This window comes from Heterocephalus glaber, unplaced genomic scaffold (genome assembly GCF_053883595.1).
Source record: "Heterocephalus glaber isolate CG9 unplaced genomic scaffold, H.glaber_assembly_v1.0 deba00001481, whole genome shotgun sequence".
Lineage (NCBI taxonomy): Eukaryota > Metazoa > Chordata > Mammalia > Rodentia > Bathyergidae > Heterocephalus > Heterocephalus glaber.
In genome coordinates, this window is record NW_028258317.1 from 49,187,999 (window position 1) to 49,212,500 (window position 24,502).

Below are 24,502 nucleotides of genomic sequence, written 5' to 3' on the forward strand. Positions count from 1 at the left end.
CTGTTATATTGTACTGTTTAGGAAATAATGGAAAGAAAAAGGTCTACATTCTCAATATAAATGAGGAGTTTTTTTCTAAATTATTTTCGACCCTTGGTGGGTTGAATCTACCCTGCAGATATAGAAGGCTGACTACCAGCCAAGAACTACATTACTGGATTACATAAGCTTCAAAGAGGATCTGTACACAGAGATCTATCCTCAACAAGTCACTCTTGAATTGGCACATAATACCTGCAAAGCAGAGATGCCAAATTTTACCCTGTATTTCTCATGATAATTACGATATATTTCACATAGGAGTATTTTTTCTGTAACTATCTCAAACCCTTATCTATATGTACATTTACCTTACTGCAACCCCAGGGCAAATGAACTGAATAAACAATTTGTCAACACCATCAGTCCAAACAGACTAAAATTTGTTCCACAAGTATCCCCAAACTATTTTACATACCTTCTTTTGGCATATTCCTACCTGTATACTGCACTGCCTTAATTATAGCCTCGCCACTTCTTAGCTCAGTAGTCCCCTGCCACACTGTCATTAAACTTAGCCAAATATTTGTTTTGCCTTCGGCCAGTTCGCCTACGGTGTGTACTTGATTTAAAATATTATACTGTATCAAACAGTGAGAAGACAGACTGCATCGCTTCAGTTGTGTACATTCCTATCTATTACACTCTTCTCTCCAACACATTGTCTACTTTCATACCATACCAATTTAGGCAATTGTTGCTTCAGGAATCTAACCCTTCCACTAGTGTAGGAAGTAATACTTACAAAGGTGCAAAACTTAAACTAGTCTCTGCCTATGCAACACAGGCTCAGCTGCCAACAAGACAGTGCTCACCTTCTTCCTCCTCCTCCTCTTCTTTTTCTCTTTGGCCGCTTGGGCTTGCTTGTGCTCCCAAACCAAGTTGGTGAGATTGGCCACATACTCGTCAGTCTGCTGCAAAAGGTAGGCTAAACGCCTGTCTTTCTTTTGATCGATCAGTTTCCTGTAGCCCTCTTCATCTTCAGCCTGTTAAGGAAGAAAGAGAAGGATGAAAGCATTACACGTTTGCAGACAGCTCCATCGCACACTCTTCCCTTCACTTGACAGTCTGAAGTTTGGGGATGAGTGGAGCAAACCAGACAAACCAGGATGTATAAGCCGTTGTAGGGAGTCTGGGACTGAGCAAACAAACAAGTGCAACACTGCCACTGGGGACCCTAGGGTTCCTGGCAGAGTGAGAGCACAAAGGCCCACACTTGAGGCAGCTCTTGGTTCTTCATTTCTTGAACTGCTTTAAAGCTTCAAATATGGGCTAGGGATTTAGCTCAGTGGCACTGCACCTGCCTTGTAAGCGCAAGGTCCTAAGTTCGATCCCTGGTACCAAAAAAACCCCACAAAACAAAAAAAACTTCAAATATGACAATCACACCTCTGAAGCTTATTTTTAACATTAAACTGTATTTCAGAAAATTTTAAATGCTGTATAATCTAAAATAAAGAGAATGGTACAATCACTCATAAATAAGCAACATCAAGCAATGAAAATGAACTCATGGTGAGTGCTGATGCATTACTGCCCTTCTGCCAACTCCTGCCCCAGGCCCAAATTAGACTGTCTGGAGCAAATTCCAAATAAAACATATCCTTTCACTCATCAATATTTCAGTAGGACAAGGAACTGAGAATGTTTTTACGAAATAATTTCTTCTACTTAGAAACATTTCCCTTTTCTCTTTTTAGCATTAGACACATGTGGTTGATAGGAAAGGTCAAGTTGAGGGGGATCCTCTCAGGGACCTGCCCTGAGTTTCAGGCCTAGAGGGCTGGAGACACATTATTTAGCACCTGAAGTCTAATACTGCTGACTAATAAAACAGAGGCAATCATTTCCAGCTGCACCTCTCATTAAGCAACAAACATTATGAGCTTAAACAGAAGAAAACTGTGATGTACTCTGAGCCATTTTAAGAAAAATCTTTTTTTATTCATCCACTAAAAGGACATTCCAAAATATTTTTCTCATGTGATGCGTGGATAAAAGGTGCATGCTGCAAAATCTTTAAGAGGCAATTCCATCGCAAGAAAACGCAGGGCCTTCAGTTGTCGGGTGTCACTCCAGCGTGTGCCGAGTGACAGGGACTTCATCACTCAGTCTGGCTGCTGTCTGCCCCATGAATGAGCGTGAACCTCAAATGCTATTATAACTCTAATTGCTTTTGGTTCTGGTTGATCTCACTTGAAGAAAGAGTGATAAAAAAAAAAAACCCTTCAGTTTCTCTATTATCTGTATATTCCATCATTTAATTGCAAAAATTAATGATTTGCAAATGCCTAATCATTAGTGTTAAACCAATCTGTTACTGAAGTTCTAATATAGTTTCACTTCAGTTGAATCAGACAAATGTAGCTGCTGACGGTTCCGATTACTATAAAATGGTCTCCTCCCTCACTAGTGAGAAATCTCGTGGACAGTTCTCTCCCTCCCAAAAATGGAGAGAGAACCAGGTTAAAATGGTGAGATTTAAGAATATCTGGAACCAGAGCCTTTTAAAAAATGCTTCTTACTCTCTAGAATAAAAAATAATAATAATAAAAGTAAAATGCTAATTATAATGCAAGGAAGACAGAGTCACTTAGAATTTTCTAAGGACATAATTACAGACTGAGACTTTATCTTCACCCACTCAGCCATTATGTCCCATATCCGTCTACAGGTCTCCTACTCTCATCATTACAAATTGCCTACTGTTTTCTAAAATCTACTGTGTGTTTTGGCCAATTTAAAAAACAAATGGTCAATAAAACCAAATACTCAGGCAAGTGATATAAACCTAGCCCTTCTGTGTTTTATACATCCACTAAAACCTAACTGTGCAAATGTAACAATCCAACAATAGCCCTTAAGAATAACACAGCTACCATAAAAAAGCACATTTCAAAATCAACCTAAAATCACTTTTACAACATTAAAGCGTAATTTCCACCATTTAACAAAAAAGATAAGCACCAGAGGTTTCAAAAGAAGAGAACCACGGGTTGAGGATGGAGCTCAGCAATAAAGCACTTGCCTGGCATATGCAAAGCCTTAGGTTCAATCCCAGCACCAAAAAGACCAAAAATCAGAACAGAATATTAAGAGGCAGTGACACACACCTATAATCCCAGCCAAGGATTAGCAAGACCCTGTCTGAAAATAATAAATATTTTTTTTTCTGGGTACTGGGGATGGAACTCAGGCAGGCAAGGAGATCAAACTTGCAAGGCAGGCAAGGCACCACTGAGCTAAATCTCCAGCCCTGAAAATAAAATTTTTTAAAAAGGGTTGAGGATGTAGTTCAGAGCCTAGCACGCACAAGGCCCTGGGTTTCATCCCTAGTACTGTAAGAAACAAACAAACAAAAACTCTTAGGCCCTGTTAGAATCAAACACACACTAATTATTTACTCAAAATAACTTGGACATTAATCTCTAAGAGGTCATATTTTAAAAATATCTGAATTTGCCATTCTTCGAGATCTTTTTATCAATCCTCTGCAAAGTACAGCACCTGCCTGTTTTCAAGAAGCCACCATCTGTACAGCAATGGTATGACAGGACACAGAAATACTATATTCATCAGGAGTGGCCCTGAATTTGTGGCATGCATTGTCAAGGAAAGAGAAAATGGTCCTGATACTATTCTCCGCACATTCAAAGAAACATATTAAGAGGTCTGATACACAGCTTTCATTTTCCCCTCTTCCTGCCCTATTTCACATTCTCAGTACAGAGGGATGTGAGCTGAGGGCCTTCTCGGCCTTCTGCAGTGGGCTCTTACCATTAGTCTCCGCATTCTCTCCTTCTCAATCCGCTCTGTCTCCTTCTTCTGCTCCCTTTCAGTATTGGCATGCCAGGTTGCCACTGCTTTGGAAAGTTTCTGGATCTTCCCAGCCACGGATCGATGGTATTCCTTAAAATCTTTTGCATGTTGCAAAATACTATTCAGGTATTCCTAAAGAATTGATTGACAAAGAAGAAAAGGGAGACTTAAGATCCATTTTTCACTGTTTTATGAGGTATCAACGTAGGCCAAGGTGACTCTCAGTATCTAAGTGATGCAATTCAAAGACTAGACTCTTTTTGGAATGGGCTTCCTCGTGTGCCTCTGTGGATGAGATGCGGGCTAGGGGATCGTGGGAAGGAGGCTCTCCCACATCTAGGATGTCGCAGCACTATGCAAGAGAAGCCACCTCCACTTGGAGGGCACGGCTGCTTGAGAATGGAAAGATCAAAGGCCGAGGGAGACTCAGAAAATGGCAATGACAAAACATAAAGTCCCTGGTCACCCTAAAATAATCCTGAGGGTCTCAGGTATTTCAAGTTATAAAAGTAATGTTTTGGGCTGGGGATTTAGCTCAGTGGTGCCGCCGCCTGCCTTGCAAGCGCAAGGTCCTGAGTTTGATCCCTGGCACCCCCCCCCCTCCAAAAAGTAATGTTTCTTCTACTCTTATTTAATTACTTCAGAACTGTGATGCAAAGTAACTTTATACAAAGCTAACATTGCCATACATTAAGCTGCATTCACTTTTTAAATAAAGAAGCAGAAACGCGTACCCTGTTTACACTAAAATCCACTACTATTTTCAGAAGGAAACTAAGACTAACTTAAGCACAAAAAAACAAATGAAATTTCTAAGAAAATCACCCTGAATCAAATCCTACATAAAAATATTTCTAACTCCCCCTAAAAGGAATGTTTTTAAATATTTGTCCTGTGAAACTTCCAACTGGTCACTTTAAAGAGTCCAGGAAACCAGACTCGTATTTGTGATAAAGATAACTTCCTAGTCTTTCTTTTTCCAAGCTGTTTCTTCCAGGCTTTTGCTCTAGCAAACCCACCCATGCCCACTCATTAGCACCTTTCCATTTGACATGTGTTATAGTCTGTGCCCCGTCCAAATTCACCTGCTAGAATCCTAACCTCAGAAGATACGGTATTAGGAAGAGGGCCCCTTATGAATGGGATTAGTCCCCTTATACAGGGATTTGGAGGACTTTTTTCCTCTCTTCCTTCCACCTGCAGACAAAATTTGTCAGTTTGCCACCTGGAAGAGGGCCCTCACCAGAACCTTACCATTCTGCCATGCTAATCTTGGACTTCCAGCGTTCAGAACTATGACAAATAAATTCATGTTGTTTATAAGCCATGCAGTCTTTGGGTTTTTTGTTACCACAGCCTCAGGTGACAATACTTGACAGCCATTTAAGGAAGTTGACTCCTAAATCTCATCCCACTACTGACCAGTTGTAACCTTGGGCAGGTCACCCATTTATCACTTATCTGTCTTAGTCTAAGTGTCTCTGTCTATAAAATGATGTGGCTGGGCTACGTAAACCCCGAGAAATCTTTCTGTTCTGTGATGTCCCCACCACCCACAAGGGCACCCTGTTTGCAGTTGCTCTGACCGTGTCTAATGGCCCCACTGGACATTTCTGTGCAAGAAAGGGCGAGGAAAGCCCAAAATCTAAAGACCTGGTGTTTCTGCCGGCGCTTTCGCTCCTGCTCAATCTTCTGCTGCTTCTCCAGCTTCTCAGTCATGCGTGCTTCTCGCAGAGTCTGCCGCTTGCTCCGTTTGTAGGCTTTGGAGTTGAGGGCTGTCTCGAGGGTGGTGTCCCGGCGCATGCAGGCCACCACCTCCTGTCTCAGCTGCCAAGAGAAGAGTGGTTAGACAGCCTCCAAGTAGAGCTCGGATTCCTGACCCTGACCTTGGCTTGTTTCTATTGATGGAGCAGAATGGGACTCCACATAAGTTTCACAGTCACTGCCTTTCATTAAATGAACTAGGCTCATGACAAATTCACATGCTATTCTCAAGGATGGTACATACACTTGCTTTCCAAAAAATTAAAACCAAAAATAATTATCGTACTGTAACAGTAAAAAGAAACAATGTGGATGATGTCCTTAACACATTAATTCATTCTGCTTAATTATTCTAATGACATTAATTTATTAATAAGCTTTTACAATTTTTTACTTCATTCTATAGGCCATACTAACATTTACTCATGTTTAAAGATTACCTTTAATAATGATCTGCAAAATGAGTAAGAGTTACTTTCTATTCATGTAGTACAGTAGCACCAGGTACTCAAACAACATGAATTCATAACCGCAAATAAATGATGGAAAATACTGGTTTTGGTTTCCTCCCACTTTAACAATAATAGTCTTTGAAAAACACTTAAATTTTATAATTATATCATGGACTTGTCTTAGATTATCATCAATAGAATATTTTATCCATATTGCATGCTATCTGGTGGTAGGGGGTGGGGGCTTGAGCACACATCACAATAATCATTCAATTAAATCTGAAGTCAACATCAATTATAATTAATACAATGAGGAAACTTCATAGATAATAGATTTTCAATTACATCCAATAAAAATCAGAGACCAGCATCCTGAAGCTAATTTGAATATAAGCTCATTCCTGAACATATACTTCACTAATATTCATTTAACAAAACATCATCAAACTCTACTGATTCACATTAAGTTACTATAAGAAAGAAGTAAATGGAACCTGAGGAACTTTTCTTTTTCCTTTTAAAATTTAATCTGAAGCCCACACTCACAAATCTATAGACAAGTAGCACCCAGCCACCACAGATGCCCTCTGTGATATGACATCAATGAGTCAAAATGTATCCCCAAGCTCACATGACGACAGCAGGTGGTGGCCTTGTGATTTTAGCTGCATCCTCCAACAGAGCAAATCATACAACTCAGTACTTGGAAACTATATTTATTCATTAAAAATTCCTTTTGGATGCTCCAGACTTTAACCAAACAAACCCATCTGACTGACAATGAAATGGTCTTTATCCCCCTTGGCTTACTAAGGCAAGCTGTGGACTGGGAGAACTGCACCTTTCGAATCTATACAGCAAAACTAGAAAAGGGAAAATTACTTCTGCCTCATTCCATTCATTTCCTACCGATTGAGAAATGAGAAAATAGATTATTATACTGGCTCTTAATAAGTGACTGCCAAGCACCATAACAAGGCCAGATAATAACTCACAGATTAGTCAATATATGGTGAAATGCCCCAAAGTTAGGTTCTGATATATAATCAAGTTACAAGACATTGTTTTAAGAATCTCTGGAAATGTTGAGCCATTAATTCCATAGAGGAGCTATTACACTTGTTAAAATTATTCTCACAGTCATGGCTAGCATTTTACACTTGTGCTTACCAAGAAACTCTGATCTATCACCTGCTTGTTTTCCCTTGGAGTCATAAAGGCAAAGAGGAGCTGTCCCCAACTATTCTCCAGGCTTTGCACCCACAGGAACAAAATGCCATCACTCTGATTTGATAAATCAGAATATAGGAGAAAAAATGTTTCTGATATACAGAAGACGAAAAGCATAATAAGCAGTTCATCTTAATTACTTTTAACTCTCTACTGTTGATCTAAAAGATACACTATTTTACTAAGTTTATACCTTTATAGCAGTATTGAATAGGCTAAAGGAAAGTCACAGATAACACTTTAGGAACAATTACACTTATTTCCTATATCTCAGACTCACTGGGGAAAAGGTATTACCTGACGCTGGAAATTGAGTAACCGAAGTGCTTTCAGTTCCACGGTCGCTTTGGTTCGTAAATCTGGTGGCAAAGAGCCAGGTAGATTTTCCAGTTCTTGTATCCTATGAGCTATGCGTGCCTGAAGTCTGAACAGAAATAATAAAATGGGGGAGGGGAAGACGGAAACATGCATTACAATGTAATCTTCAGTGATCAACAGTAACCTCAGTTCAAGTTCATGGCAACATATTCCAGATACTGACAGTCAATTCTGACACCCAATTAGATTTTCTGATGTTAAGCAGAGAAAAACTACCTTTGAGTTAATACAGACAGGAGCTTTATGTTACTTAACACTCTTTCTAAATAACTTCTCACTAATATCTAGAAGGAAGGCTCACACTCGATCTAGGGAGGAAATCACATGCCCTTGCTTCTCTTAACACAGGAAGAAAATGAGAGGAAAATTTGAGTTGCTCCTCAACTTCCAACCAGCCAGGATACAGAGCTGAAACCACAGATTTCTAACTTTTAGTCCTGTCCTAAGGCAACTGGGCCATCTGCCCTCCCTGCCAAGATGCTGATGACAACAGCAGCTGGAGCAGAGTGGGCAGGAGCAATTGTAGCAGCTGAGGACATCAAAATCAGCCAACCCAAAACATTCTGAAAGAGTCCCTCCAGCCACAACCACTTCCTCTGTGTATAGTGCTTACTTGAGAAAAGAAGACAGATTAGGCATTTTCAAAAATCAGTGACAGCACAAAATAGCCTTTAAAATCTAAGACTTCCTAAGCCCAGTGTGGTGGCACAAACCTGTAAACCCAGCACTCAGAAGGCTGAGGCAGGAGGATCCCAAGTCCGAGGCCAGCCTGGGCTACATAGTGAGTCCTTATCTCAAAAGAAAAAAAAAAATCTAAGAGTTTCTAGAAAAGAATGCAGGGCAATCTCATTTTGGATACCATCAATACATAACTGCAGATACTTCCTCAAAATGAAAGCAAAACAGAAAATAAAAGATATCTCTTTCTTCATACACTTGGGATACTACTATTTTTACACATATAAACTGGTTTTAAACCCTATTCTTATAAATAATGATATGTCACTTAAATCTATTTTTAGAATGATCTCCCTCTAAATTTGGGGCAAAATTGTCTTGAAACAGATTTCAACAAGGAAACAGTAAGACGAGACATAATGTGTTGACTTAGTAAATATTAACTGCATTGTTATTTTTCTTATGCTGCTATTTAATGCACAATTTTATTTAATTATCTCTTCTCTCATTCCCCGCCCCCCCACACACACACACAACCACTACAAGGTAAGCAATGCAATAGTCCCATTTCACTGATGAGAAAAATGAAGATACATGGTTACATCACAGAGCTAGGAAAGGAAGAAACCAAAATTGAAACCCTCATTGAATTTATACTCAAACGACAATAAAAAGATAGATAATAAAATACAACTTTCTGAGAACTTTCCTGGCCCTCAACTATAAAAGTTGAAAATGAAGGATTCTGTTAAAAGTAAATATTACAGGGCTGGGGATTTAGCTCAGTGGTTCCACCACCTGCCTTGCAAGCGCAAAGTCCCAAGTTCAATCCCTGGTACCAAAAAAAGAGTAAATATTACTTTTTTTCAGACTTTATGATGCTACACATTAACATGAAAGAGTAAAACCTTCCATGACTTCGTTGCTACAAAATATCTTCTTCCCACATCCCAAATACCAAAATGAGTGCTTTTTAAAAACCTATAGCTGCTTAGTTTGGGAGAGAAATGTCATCTTTTCAAAAATGTAAAAGTGATTGTGAGAAAAATGACTTATTTTTCATTGACTTCACTGAAATAATATATAGGACAAATTCTTGCTTTATTTGGTACACACATGCTATTGACTGACTTATTGAGTGATTCATCACGTGTTAATAGCGTATATTACCATGCTGTTATTTTACCTAAGCATACCAATACAAATCATAACACTCATAAATGGTCTAAACATTCAACAGACTGAAAAATTTGTTAATTCAAACAACAATAATAGGCTTTTACCATTTTACTCTTTTTTTTTGTACCAGGGATTGAACTCAGGACCTTGGCCTTGCAAGGCAGGTGGCAGAACCACTGAGCTAAATCCCAGGCCCCTTCCCATTTTATTCTTTTAGAAAAATCATTCAAACTCTCAAATTTTTTTACTAGTGAGAGTCATGAAATTATCATCATGGCTTTTACTGACCATATGAAAAAGACACCTACTTCATTTATCCAATTCACTTTCTCAACTATCCATACAGCCCCATCCCCAAATACAGCAAGAGATGATATATCTTAATACTCAGCACATTCAGAGAAAAACCCATTTAAAGGAGAAAGTAAAACTGAAACAACATTACCTCTGCAATACTTTATGGCCTCATGAGTAAGGCCATACTAAAATTTAAATACTGTAGCAGGGTGGGATTGCAGCCAACAATTGGGTTATACTGTTTCCTTGGTTCTAGAATTTAGATTTGCTGCAGATGCTTCTTACTTGAATATCCTAGAACTCAAGCTACTCCTTGGTATTCTGGTTACCTTTTTTAGATAAAGCAAGTCAGGTGTGAAAGTAGAGGATGGCCACTTTGTCCTCGTTGATCTTCCAAAGAGCTATGGAGCTAGGACTAAATAAATAACCACAGTGCAAATGGGCTGACAGTGCAGAGATTAAGTCGCCCCGAGCTGCCAGAGTGGGGAGCTGGGGAGAGGTGAGGGGAAGTTAGGAGGAGGCCATGGAAATGTGCAATGACAAGGTGTGGATGCCTGGGTCACCAGAGTGGACTGCAGGGGGAAGTATGGTGTGCCCTTCTCACTGCAATGATTACTTCTCCCACGGGCTACAAACTTGGTCAGTGACAGTGCAGTGACAGGAGCAGAGCTGGCTCCAAGAAAAGAGGAGTTAACATTTCAGGCTGCCAGACCACCGCCCCCAGCACCAAGGAGCAGAGCTGCCCCCAGCACAGAGAAGGTGAACTTTCTGGGATGCCGTACCACTACCCCCAGAGCCTAGGAGGTGAGCTGCGAGGGCGCCAACAGCACACATCTCCTCCCCTGCCCCTTGTTGAAATGAGAAGACACTTAAACAAGTCTTAAAACCAGTCTTCCAGATCACCTAAACAACTCCAAAGGGAAACAAAATGGAACAATCTGATACCCAACCACCTGGAATCCCAGAACTGGCAAAAAAAAAAAGAGGATCTGGAAAAAATGAAATCAGAAATAATTTCCCAGATAACAGCAGAGATTGTGCCCATAGTCCAAGACATCATTAAAAAGGCTAGAGAGGACACAGATTTAAAAAAATAGAGGAGCTGAGGAACATGATGGGAACCCAACATAGGAAACAAATGGAATCCATAAAACAGATGCAAAAAGATTTCCAGGAGATTAAAAAGTAAATTGAAAGATTACGCAGCAGAATGAGCCAATTGAGGACAGAATTTCAGCTATAGAAGGTAAGATTGCAATTAGCGACCAGGAAAAGAAAAATTGCTTTAAAATAGTAAGGGACCACGAGAAATCAATCCACCAGCTGTTAGATGATGCAAAGAAGAATAAGATAAGACCCATTGGAGTCAATGAAGAAACAGGAGAGAGTGCAGATGACATAAAAAAACCTGTTCACAGAAGTGATGGCAGAAAACTTCCCAAGTGGAGAAAAAGAACTTGACATATAGATAAGTGAGGCATATAGGACTCCAAATAGCCTTGATCAAAAAAAATCTACACATAGGCATATAATTGTTAAGATTCCAGAAACCCAACAGAAGAACAAAGTTCTACAAGCAGTTAAAGAAAAGAAACAAATCACATACAAAGGAAAGCCCATCAGAATCAAAGCAGACCTCTTAACACAAACCCTCAAGGGAAGAAGAGCTTGGAGTGACATATTTAAAACCCTAAAGGAAAACAGCCTCCAACCCAGACTGATATACCCTGCAAAACTATCTTTCAAAACTGATGGAGAAATAAGATACTTTCATAATAAAGAGCACCTTAGGAACTTCACGAATACCAAACTACCACTCTAAAAAATTTTACACAATATCCTAGGAAAAGACAATGAGGATCACAACCTGAGAAAATCCAGCAGAATGAATCCTTTGGGCACGACAAGAAATTAAATGCAAAGGAGGAGACTCCAACAGAAAGAAAAAGTCATGACAATGATAAGTCAATACATATCAGTTGCAACCATCAATGTTGATGGTCTCAATTCACCAATCAAAAGAAATAGACTGGCAGAATGGGTCAAGAAGAAAGATCCAACAATATGCTGCATACAAGAAACACACAATTCAAAAAGAAACTGATAGACTGAAAGTGAAAGGGTGGAAAACAATACTCCATGTGACAGGAACCCGAAAAAAAGCAGGAGTAGCTATCCTCTTTGCAGATCAAGTGGATTTCAAACCAACACTGATTAAGAGAGACAAAGAAAGACACTACATCCTTATAAAGGGAACAGTCCAAGAGGAAGAGATGACAATCATAAACACATATGCACCAAACACTACTGCACCCAACTATATAAAACAAATACTAACAGACATGAAAAGTCATATATACACTAAGACAATTGTAGTGGGGGACCTCAATACCCCACTGTCACAAATAGATAAACTAGACAAAAAATAAGTAATGAAATACTAGAACTCAATCAAACTCTTGAACAAACGAATTTAACAGATGTTTACAGAGTGTTCCACCCCACAAAATCAGAACACACAATCTTCTCAGCTGCATACAGGTCGTTCTCCAAAACAGACCATACACTCGCTCTTAGAACATGTTTATGTAAGTGCAAAGGAACTGAAGTTATCCCCTGTATATTATCAGACAATAGTGCGGTGAAATTGGAGATCAATAGCAAAAGAAACTGCAAGAATTTTATAAACACATGGAAATTGAACAATACACTTCTGAATAACCAATGGGTCACAGAGGAAATTAAAGGAGAAATCAGACAGTTCCTTCAATTAAACGACAATGACAATACAATATATCAGAATCTATGAGACACAATGAAAGCAGTCTTAGGAGGGAAATTCATAGCAGTGAATACTCATATTAGGAAAACAGAGTGACCCCAATTAAACAACCTGATGCTGAACTTCAAGCTTCTAGAAAACAAAGAGCAGGACAAACCCAAAGCTCATACAAGGGAGGAAATTATAAAGATCAGAGCAGAAATCAATTCAATGGAGACTAAGAGAACAATACAAAAAATCAATGAAGCTGAGTCGGTTCTTTGAAAGAATAAACAAAATTGACAAACCCTTAGCCAACTTTATCAGAAAAAGGAAAGAAAAGGCCCAAATCCATGCAATTAGGAATGAAAAGGGTGAAATTACAACAGACCCAGCAGAAATCCAGAGGATCATCAGTAACTATTTCAAGACCCTATACACCAATAAGATAGAAAACACAGAAAAAATGGACAGATTCCTAGAGATAAGTATGAACTATCAAAGTTGAACGAAGAAGACCTAAAAATTCTAAACAACCCAATATCAATCAATAAAATTGAAAATCAAATTAAAAACTTACCAACTAAGACAAGCCCAGGTCCTGATGGCTTCACTGCTGAATTCTACAAGACATTTAGAGAGGAACTACTGCCACTACTGTTTAAACTCTTCAGTGAAACTGAAAGGGAAGCAATACTCCCAAATTCATTCCTGGAAGCAAGCATCACCTTGATCCCCAAAGCAGAGAAAGACCCAACTGAAAAAGAGAACTGTAGGCCAATCTCACTAATGAACATAGATGGAAAATCCTTAATAAAATACTGACAAATAGAATGCAAAAGATCATCAAGATCATACATCCTGACCAAGTGGAATTCATCCCAGGGATACAGGGATGGTTCAACATATGCAAATCAATAATGTAATACACTATATCAATAGAGCCAAGGACAAAAACCATATGATCATCTCAATAGACACAGAAAAAGCATTTGACAAAATCCAACAGGCATTTATGATAAAAACCCTACAAAAAACTGGAATAGACAGTCTCTACCTCAATCTGATAAAAGCCATCTATGAAAACCCAACAGCCAATATCATACTAAATGGTCAAAAACTGAAATCCTTCACACTAAAATCAGGAACAAGACAAGGATGTCCACTATCACCACTCCTGTTCAATATAGTATTGGAAACATTAGCCATGGCAATTAGACAAGAGAAAGAAATAAAAGGAATAAAGATAGGAAACAAAGAAGTCAAATTGTCATTATTTGCAGATGACATGATACTCTATACAGAAGACCCCAAGAACTCTAGCAAAAGGCTTCTAGACTTAATAATCAAATTCAGTCAAGTAACTGAATACAAGGTCAACACACAAAAATCAATAGGATTCCTCTACACAAACAACAGACTCACTGAGACAGAAATAGGGCAAACAATTCCTTTCACAATAGCATCCAAAAAACTGAAATACCTAGGAATCAACCTAAGAAAAGAAATCAAAGACCTCTTCTCTGAAAACTATAGCACTCTGAAAAGAGAGATTGAACACAATATAAGAAAATGGAAAGGCATCCCTTGCTCCTGGGTAGGAAGAATCAACATAGTGAAAATGGCCATACTTCCAAAACTGCTATATAGATTCAGTGCAATCCCAATTGAAATCCCAGCAGCATATTTCATGGACCTTGAGAATACAATCCAAAAATTCATTTGGCCAGAAGAGACCTAGAATAGCAAAAGCAATTCTAGGCAACAGAGACATGCCAGGGGATATCACAACCCCCAACTTGAAACTATACTACAAAGCTACTGTGATAAAAACAGCATGGTACTGGCAAAGAAACAGACCTCAGGACCAGTGGAACAGGTTAGAAGATGCAGAAACAACCCCAGACACACTCAGCCATCTCCTCTTCAATAAAGGAGCCAAACATCCTCACTGGAGGAAAGATAGCCTCTTTAATAAATGGTGCTGGAAAAATTGGGTTTCAACTTGCCAAAGATTAAAACTAGACCTATATCTCACCATGCACTAAACTAAAATCAAAATGGACTAGAGATCTAAATATTAAAACAGAAACACTGAACCAGCTGGAATAGAGGTTATGTAGAACTCTTGAAGACATTGGTGTAGGAAAAAATTTTATGAACAAAACCTCAGTCGCACGTGAACTAGCACAAACAATCAGCAAGTGGGATCTCTTCTTATTAAAATGCTTCTTCACAGCAAGAGAAACCACCAACAGGGTAAACAGACAACCCATAAGGTGGGAAAAAATTTTCAGTGGCTGTTCCTCAGACAAAGGTCTACTATCTAGAATCCATAAAGAACTTTTTAAAAAAAAATGAGACCTCCCAAATTTAAAGACCCAAACCAAAAATGGGCATCTGAAATGAACAGATATTTCTCAGACAAAGAAGTAGAAATAGCAAATAAGCATATGAAAAAATGCCAAACTTCACTGGTCATTCCAGGATGCAAATGAAAACAACGGTGAGATACCACCTCACCCCAGAAAGAATGGCTGCTATCATGAAGTCAACTAATAACAAACGCTGCTGAGGATGTGGAGAAAGAGGAACCCTGCTCCACTGCTGGTGGGAGTGTAGACTGGTGCAAGCACTGTGGAAATCAGTATGGAGATACCTCAAAGAACTAGGACTGGAAGTCCCATTTGACCCAGCTATTCCCCTGCTGGGTATCTTCCCCAAAGAATTAAAAGAATCATACCACAGTGATATATGTGCACACATGTTCATAGCAGCACAGTTTATGATAGCTAAAACTTGGCAACAGCCCAAATGCCCATCAACTGGAGACTAGATAAAGAACATGTGGTTTTCTTACAAAATGGAGTACTACTCAGCCATAAAAATCAGAAATTAGAGACATTTATAGCTAAATGGATACACATTGAGGTGATACTCTTTAAGTGAAATAAATAGGACACGTGTAAATACCGAATAGTTTCTCTAGTGTGAGAAACTGAAAGTGTAAATAAGGACTAAAAGATATAATAGATAATGTGAAATAGGAAGAAAAGGGGCAAAGGGGAAGTGGGAGCAGTAGGGAAAGGAAAGAAGGGAATAGAATTAATATGAGAAAATGAAAAAATGGAAACAAAATCTTTGTAAATAGGGAGGGATGGAGGGGTTGAAGGGAGGGCAGGAGAAGGGGAAAAAATAAGAACCAAAGGAGATTACGTAAAGGTGCAAATTTCCAATGATGAATATCATTATATTGTATACCTAAAATGTACCAATAAAATTTAAAAAAATTGGTCAGTGAATCTGAGAATCTGAGTCCTTAGTACAAAACTCTTTTCTTTTTTTGGTACCAGGGATGGAACTCAGGACTTTGCGCTTGGGGGGCAGGCAGCGGAACCACTGAGCTAAATCCCTAGACCCAAAACTATCTTTCTTTTATCAAAGAGCCCAAAAGTACACCATGCAAACTCTAGTGAAAGAGGAAAAGATTTCACAGTGCAATTACATACATTCAATTCAGCACATGGGAGTGGGGTAGCAAAGGTACGAGGGGGGCTTCCTTAACACAGAAAATTATATCTCTGTTGTTGTTGCTCTTAACAGAAACCTACGTTTTAAATAATGCTCATCTCCAGACAATTTCATCTTCCCATAAATGGGATTCAGCAGGTAGTCCTGATAAAGAGATGCAGGATTCTAAACTTCCCGCAACAACAAGATGTAATACTGCAAGACTGCAGGGGACTCATTTAGTGTCCTCACGAGCATAGAAAATTGAAGCAGAATTAGGTCACTCTGGTTTTTCATACAGATAAACAGTAAATCAAGAGGAGATACCGTTCTGGCAAGAAAGAGAGCTCCATTAAAGGCAATGGATATTTGTTCAGGTCCAGAGGAGAAGTTTATGATTCCTGGAGAATTATTTGAACAGAAAATGACACTGGTACATTTTGTTCCTTCAAGGAGCAGAGTGACACTTTAAAAAGAGAGAGAGAGAGAGAGAGTGTGTGTGACTTTTGGTAACTGTGCTGGTGAAGCAGCTAGTGGTAATTTTTGAGAAGGAATTTTCAGGCCTGTGATGGAGACAAGGACAGGACAAAAATACCACAGGTAAGTGGCTTCCTGACACAAGCAGGCTGCATTACTGTTTTGATGGCAAATTCTAACTTGATTCAAAAGGGGCGATGCGATTCAAGTGTGAAACACATCTCCCATCCAAACATTTCTGGAATTAATTTACACACCAACATGACAACTCTTGAAGTACCAAAGATCTCACTCCAAATGGAAGGAAATGGTAGGGGTATACTGAAAGGACACAGTTGTGCCCAAAAGGCAGGGAAAAGCAGCATGGAGCAAGAGAGCTTTGACAGTATAGAAGCAAGCAATAAAGTTCCATCAAAAAAGAAAATGGCTCAAAAAGAATGAATCTAATTTAAACAGGGAAAATGTTTTAACTAAAGAGCTTGCACAGATCACAGGCAAAATGTTCACATGCAGAAACTTATTTATGCAATGAAAGAAAAAAGGCCAATTTGTCAAATGTTTGATTTTATGATAACAAGGAAAAGCAGTCAAGTGAGTTAAAAGTTTAAAAATGTAAGATTCAAACAATTTCCTTTCAATTTTCATGGATATGATAAGCGATATGACACAGGCCAAAGAAATTAACATCTGTTAAAGAATTCCTGACAGATGATTTTTGCTCAAAATTTATCAAATTGTAAAAGAGGTTAAGACCTTGTTCAAATCTTTCACCAGCTGATAAAGATGCACTGGATCCTTCTAGTAATCAGGCTGGAGGTGAGTAAGCCATTCTATTACAGGGGATCAAAAGAAAAGGTCTCATAACTGTCTTTTACAAGTGTCTAAGGAACTTAATTTAACCCTTTCAATGAATGAATTTAAATAATCTCTGCAGCTGAACAATTTATATCCATCTAGGGAGAAGCTATTATTGCTCTGTAATTAAAAATGTGATGCCCCTTGAATGCTGCCAGGACAAACCCGTGCTGCTTCTTCAATGATCACAGGAAAATTCAGGCTCAAGGTTCTGAACGCCAGGATCTTGGACCCAGGGTTTTCCAGACCAATGATTTCAAAAGCCATATCGCTTTGTAAAAGGAATTTTTCAAGCAATAATAACATGAAAAATAGCCATCAAACCCATTCTGCAATTCAGAGAAAAGATATCAATGGGTACAATTTTTTATTGATGCAGAAGTAAAGGACAACATACACTGGAATAGTACCACTTAATACTGCACACTTCAGGAGGCCACTCATTGATATCAGGCTTCTGAAATAGGTACAGAAATGACTTCTTTACTATTGAAGGTAGTCCTGCAATTAAAATTCTGGCAAAATGATACAGAAGATTTAAAGCAAAACAGTTAACACACACACACACACACACACACACACACACACAGAGGAAACAGGCTAAGGGGAAAAGGCCAGAGATTATGTAAAATGTTTAGGCAAAGAGAATGTCTTATGAGAGAGCTCACATCATTTAACAAAGGTAGGATGGAGTAGGATGGTAGTTCTTAGGGAGCCAAAGCTTTTGGAGTAACTACACAATACCTCTTTATCCTATTATTTACTTTTTTCATTACTTTTGAAATTTTTATTCAATAATAATATTCTCTAGTACACATGAAGACAGTTTTTCTTTTTTTCTTTTTTGGTACCGGGGATCGAACTCGGGTCCTTGCGCTTGTGAGGCAGGCGGCGGAACCACTGAGCTAAATCCCCGGCCCTGAAGACAGTTTTTCTACCATGGATGTGTTAGTATTTGGATTTATAGCACACAACAATTATTTACCTAGGCAAAAGAGATAGGCAAAAGAATTTGCCTATCAAATACTGAATATCTAAGTATCATTTGATGATGTAGTCAGCACTCTAGGTATACATGATATGTTCAACTAGCAAAATAAAAGTTAAAAATAAAAGGTGCATATGATGGTGCCTTTAGTCCCAGCACTGGGGAGGCTGAGACAGGAGGATCACCCAGAGTTTGAGGCCAGCCTGGGCTACATAATGAATTCAAGGCCAGCCTGGAATACATGCAAGACCCTGTCTCAAAAAAAATTTTTTAAAAAAAGGTCTTAATAGCCAGACATGGTGCCACGGGTTTGCAATCCCAGCTGAGGCTTCAGAATTATACATCTAATGGCCAGTTATTGCGAATCTTTCAGAGTAACTCTCAAAACCAAGTATATCTTGTCTAATATCAAATTAATAAGTCATGTGCTTTTCAATAAAGATTACATAAACGTTTTCAAAGGGATCCCAAATATTATCTACCAATACTATAATTTTATAATCTAATTTTTTTAAATTTAATAATATTTGTAGAATAATAATAGCCAATATTTACTGACTCTTCCTGTATCATTTTATCCTCCCAACTTTTAAGGAACACTGTAGTACTTTCTTTTAACATATGAGGACAATCACAGAAACGAGAACTATCCTGACCAAGACAACACAGCTACTGAATGACAGAGCACACTTTCTAGCAACTCCAGAATCCACAATCATAGCTCTGTTTTGTGTTGACTCAATACTTTGTCCACCCTCTCTTTGGGGTTGATACTAACCACTTAGATGAGATATCTAACTCTAGTCTGTGGGGCAAATCCTGGCCACAGCTTGTTTTTGTAAATAAAGTTTTACTGGCACGAAGTCAATGGATTATCATCTATGGCTGTGTTCACACAAAAAGGGCAGAGCTGAGTATTTGTGTCTGAGATCCAAGGCTCCACAAAGTATAAAACTTTTTTTGTCTGGTCCTTTACACAAAGTTTGCCAAATCCTAATTTAGATGAACATGCTAAATCAGGTAAAAATAAGTTTCAGGAGTACAAGTTTAAATAAGGAGCCCATCTAAGGACAAGCTGGACCAAGCAATAAACTAAAACATGCATGAATTAAAACTGAGAATATTTGATATCAAGCTAGCAAAACATGCTTTAGCATCATGAGATATGCCACTAATCTGAAGATCAACCTCTGACCATTTTAGTCATTTGAGGACACAAACTGACAAGACAAGGTTAACGCATTACACAATCTGAGTGTGAGAGGACCATTTCTTGGATCTACAGCAACCCAAGCTGGGCTTTGCATCTTCAAATCCCCAGCGCATGGCATGTTATAGAGATGGATAAAAGATTCCAACTGAAATAGTGAAAATCACAACCCCACCAATGGGCCCTTCCAATAGCACACAAACTCTTCCTGACTTTATTCTGAAATCATTCCCCCGGCAGGAGTTCCTACCCTCAGAGTGACAGCTCTTGCCCTGTCCCATAACAAAGACCGCAGCCCAGGAAGGCATCTCAGCCCCGAGGCTGGTGGGCACTTGCTGGTCTCCACAGCTTGACCCCTATGGAACAGGGCAGTACCTGTACTCCCGCTCCTGCAGGATTTCCACGGGGTCCAGGCCCTGAGGCTTCTGGATGGGGCTGATGCGGCTCTGCTTCTGCTGCAGCTGAAGGACAGGCGAGGGCTGTCCCGGGGCTGGCTGCTGGACAGAGGGGCCAGGCACAGCATTGGTGGGCGGTGCGGTGGCAGGGGGTGCAGGAGAGGGCCGGCCACTGGTCACGGGCACCTGCAGCTTCTGCGGGGTGCTGGTCCCGCTCACCACCTCCAGTCCTGGGCCTGTGGACACAGAGCAACATGGGCAGGGCAGGCAGGAGGACACCTGCAGCCACACATGGCTGGCCTGCCACCCAGCCCAGGGATGGGGACTGCAAGTGTCTCAGACACCCAAGGGAGAGAGAACAAAAAGAGAGCGGAGTGGGGGAGAAGAATGTGGTGTCTGTCCCCGTGGACTTCCCTAGCATTGTCAGAAATGGCCAAAATGGTTCTTAGCTAATGAATTAAGGAAAGTATGGGGTAGCTTTTAATGTAGCTCTATAAGTGGGATTTAAAAAAAAAAAGAATGGCAGGTGCATTCAAACTTCAAAAAGGGGGATTCCACAGCAGTTAGACCCATCTGAGCATCATCCTAAAATCACATTTTACAGCCTGCAAGGCTGCCCCCTTCCTGCAGACCTCTCTCCCACTTCTCCCAGTCCTGAAGGCCCCACTGAGAAAAGCAGAACTTTACAACAGACAAAGAGCATGCTGGGCTTCTCAGGGAACTGAAAGGCACCCACATTTTCCCTTGGTGGCCTTTAAAAAGCACCATTTCAAGCTTATCCAGTTCAGTTGGGGATTTAGCTCAGTGGTTCCGCTGCCTACCTCACAAGTGCAAGGTCCTGAGTTCAATCCCTGGTACCAAAAAAAAAAAAAAAAAAAGTTTATCCAGTTCATCTTGGGAAGGTAAAAAAACGTTACTATGGATTAGAAAATATTTCTAAAAACATTCAGTGTCAGGAAAAAATATCTGTTCACTTCCCTAATAAAAATTAGCAAACATTAGAATTCAAGAGAGCATTTTTCTTCTGTTATCAGAAGAAAAGGACATGCAATCTTTAAGCTTCTCAAAATGCATTTAATGGGCCGAGGATGTAGCTCAGTGGCACTGTGCCTGCCTGGCCAGCGCAAGTTCCTGAGTTCAATCCCCAGTACCAAAAAAAAAAAATGCATTTAATAAGCTAATTTAAAATCGTTTTCTATGTTAAACCTTAAGAGTTTAAGTTAATTGCTAGGTATGAATCTAAAATAAATTTTCCACCTCTCCTTCTAAGTGAATATTTAGTTGGCTTAAAATTATAAATAAGATTAGCCATACTACCAGATGAGTCCATAAATTTAAAAAAAAAAAACTCAGCAGATGTTATAACCACTAACAGGCATTCTTCCAAGTATTTCTACATCCTTTCTAAGAAAATATAATATTATTAAGTAGTAACAGTAACAGTCTACATACTTCAGAGGAGCTTAATAATTAACCATAGGAAGACATACGGTATGAAAAATGACATTTATTCCACTTATAACAAACACCATTTAGAGGTGGGCTTAGGTGACAATGCAAAGAGAGCTAAGCAAACATTTTGACAAGAGGAATGTGAAGAGCTAGGACTGCTCTGGAACAATAGTGTGTGTTGGCATGGGGTGTGTGTGTGTGTGTGTGTGTGTGTGTGTGTGTGCATTACTGTTGTGTTTTCTTTCCTTTTCTTCTGAAATTAGGCAAAACTTTCCAAAAGATACAGATTTTTTTTTCCTTGAGGTAATTTGCAGCCTTAGTTCTAGGGGATTGATAAAAAACCATCTTTTTATTTTTTTAAAGGAGAAAATGAGCTCTATTTGAATTTTAAGGTGACTGCTCTAGAGACTGCATTAAACATCTGTAGCCTTTCCTTTTTTCTAAATTTTTACTTTCATTACTTTTTTAATTATAATTATTAGCACATATTCATGGAACAATATATTGGGATTCTTTATGAAATTTTAACACATGCAAGTAAAATGTTTGATCATATTTGTTCTCCCCACCTCCACCTCCCCCCATTAGAGTCTTTTTCCTTTTTTCTAACAGTCTATTTTAGATATTTTAAATTTCAAACATTTACCATTATAATGAAGTTTTTCAGCTAAATATTCTGATTTTTTAAATAGGAGACTATGCATATCTCTTCAGAATATTTTTTATTTAGAGTTGCTTTCATCCAGATATGAGAAAAAAATTTCTAAACATTGAACATTAAATTGTTAAACATTAGTATGAGTTACAAGAATATTTTCTCCTAGAGATCTTTAAAATAGGGTATATTTTTCATTTAGGTTGCTTTAGGTGTGATCCGCTCAAATGAGAAGAGATATAGATTTCTAACATTTATTTTAATTCTCTGTGATTCTATGAATCACTTTAATAAGCTCAAGAAACTAGTAGAATTAAATATATTGGAAGCTTGGGTATAAGCACACTAAGTACATTTAATATATTTTGATTATAAGCTACCAACTTTGATAAAAAAATTTAGGTCTCACGATAATGTCATAATAATTACTTTAAACTCAGTTTTCAAAATGTTTTTAAATCTTCTCAAAGTTCAAATAATTCAAAAAGTGTCACAGTGTTCCACAGTTCACTCATTTTGGTCACGTTCTTCTTTAGCTTTTCTGTTAGTATGTACATACTGTTGGAGAAAACTTTGAAGACTCCTTAAGTTATATTCAACTCATTATTTTAAAAAACATATTTAATCAAAGAATGCTATCCAGAGCACATCTGTCATCCTGTCCTCTGTAGTCCACACCTCAAACTAGATCTGATACATATATGGTTAGCTCTTCAATCACTAAATATAATGACATTCTAACTTAATCGATGCATTCACTCTTAATACCAAAGAACAGAGAATGACCCAAACATGAACTTATGTATTGAAATCTCTAATTTAAGAGTACTACAATTTGCTGTGCACTAAACAGTTATAAAGTATTCTTGTATCTTTCAATAAGAAATTAGAAATCTTCATCTCAGTTCTATCACCTACTAGTTATGTGAGCCTGAGCAAGTTACTAGGGCACTGTGTGCCTCAGTTTCCTCAATGATAGGAAAGAGAAACACTAATGCCCACCTTATAGGGCAGTGTTGAGGACCCAAGGAGATAATGTGTCTATACTCAACTCTCTGCTTCTGTCATATTTATTGCCACCAACGACAGGGAGGTAAAGAAGCCTAACTTAATTCCTGTCCTCAGCTTTACAGAAAAACTCCATGGCAAAAGAAAAGACTTGTAGCAAACTTTGAGACTACTATTTTCTGTAACAAATTTCAAAATGTCTTTACAGTTTAAAACAACTCAGCACAAGTACTCAGATAAGTCAGCTGAAGACCTGCTTCCTGCCAGTCCGCCATCAGAGCCACTTAAAAGCAAAGCCCATTTCCTAACAACACTACAAGTTCCTTTACTGTGCGGGTCCACTTTCTCTTCCCTCCACCAGATTGCATAAATACTTCTATTTATAAGAGGCTGGAGAAGCAAACGCAGCTTTCTGAAATTAGACATGCTCAGAATGCAAGCCCCTATTCATTAGGTTTTAGGTCCATCCTTCAGAGCCTACAGGGTTCATCTGCTTGACTGGCTTTGCTCTCTATCTACAGAAATCACCTCTACTCCAGAGGTGCATTGCAGAGGACCTTTCCCTGCTATCTTCAAATGGAAAACTAATGCATTCTTTAGCTTATCTCTTGCCCCTCTCCAATGTAAACAACTTAGGCTTAATTGTCAGAGGTACAAAATGCTGTCTGCTTCCCCTTCAGTCCCCACCTTAGTGGTCTTGCAGCACTACTAGGGGTCTGTATGCAGCCCATCCCATCCCATCCCATCCTGCCTGATTCAAAGAAAGAAGACAACAAATGTTAAAATACCTAAGTCTCCCATGCACAGAATTTCTGTGCATTCAGAGCTGCCACTTAGCACAAGGGACTCTTATGCAAATAACCGTTCTCTGCCTTAAAGAGGAAGGTAAGTGGTTTCCATAGGTTCCAAGGAGCAAAATCACTTTCATTTTCTACCATAAGGTCTCCCCTGCACCATGCCCAAACCAGAACTTTTTCAGTTCCTATTTTTATTCTGCTTTAATCTCTAAAAGGAAATGTGAACCAAAACAAAAAAGAAAAAGATGGGCTAGACTTGAGGGGGGCTCATAGTATCGAGGACACATTTCACAGTAGGAATGACTGCGATTACCCATGGGAAACCACCATAGTTGGCTGTTCTGTATGCAGTGCCTCAACCATACCGAATCCTCTGGTGGTGGCTAGGACCATGTCACTTTTGGTGAAGTCTACCTGAAGTAGGTAAGAGGTAGACCACCCCTTTCCAGAACTTTCTCTTCACTCATGACTAACACTAGGAAATGAGACAAAAAAATAGAAATCCAACTATCACTAGATCAGGGGACATAGTAAACTTTATTTTCTCCTGAAGTATCA

At 38.9% G+C, this 24,502-nt stretch overlaps 1 protein-coding gene across 15 annotated transcripts in view; it reads right to left on the reverse strand.

The window, feature by feature from the left end:
• The window catches only part of Smarca2 (SWI/SNF related BAF chromatin remodeling complex subunit ATPase 2), a 226,474-nt gene that overhangs the window by 174,242 nt on the left and 27,730 nt on the right, over nucleotides 1-24,502 (reverse strand). For all 15 annotated transcript variants that reach the window (XM_087184038.1, XM_087184033.1, XM_087184034.1 and 12 more), the window contains exons 5-9: nucleotides 20,013-20,268; nucleotides 7,602-7,728; nucleotides 5,512-5,685; nucleotides 3,817-3,990; nucleotides 855-1,025 (exon numbers count right to left, since the gene is read on the reverse strand). In XM_087184038.1, coding sequence (XP_087040164.1) covers nucleotides 855-1,025; nucleotides 3,817-3,990; nucleotides 5,512-5,685; nucleotides 7,602-7,728; nucleotides 20,013-20,268 — 902 coding nt within the window. The remainder of the gene's footprint in view (nucleotides 1-854; nucleotides 1,026-3,816; nucleotides 3,991-5,511; nucleotides 5,686-7,601; nucleotides 7,729-20,012; nucleotides 20,269-24,502) is intronic.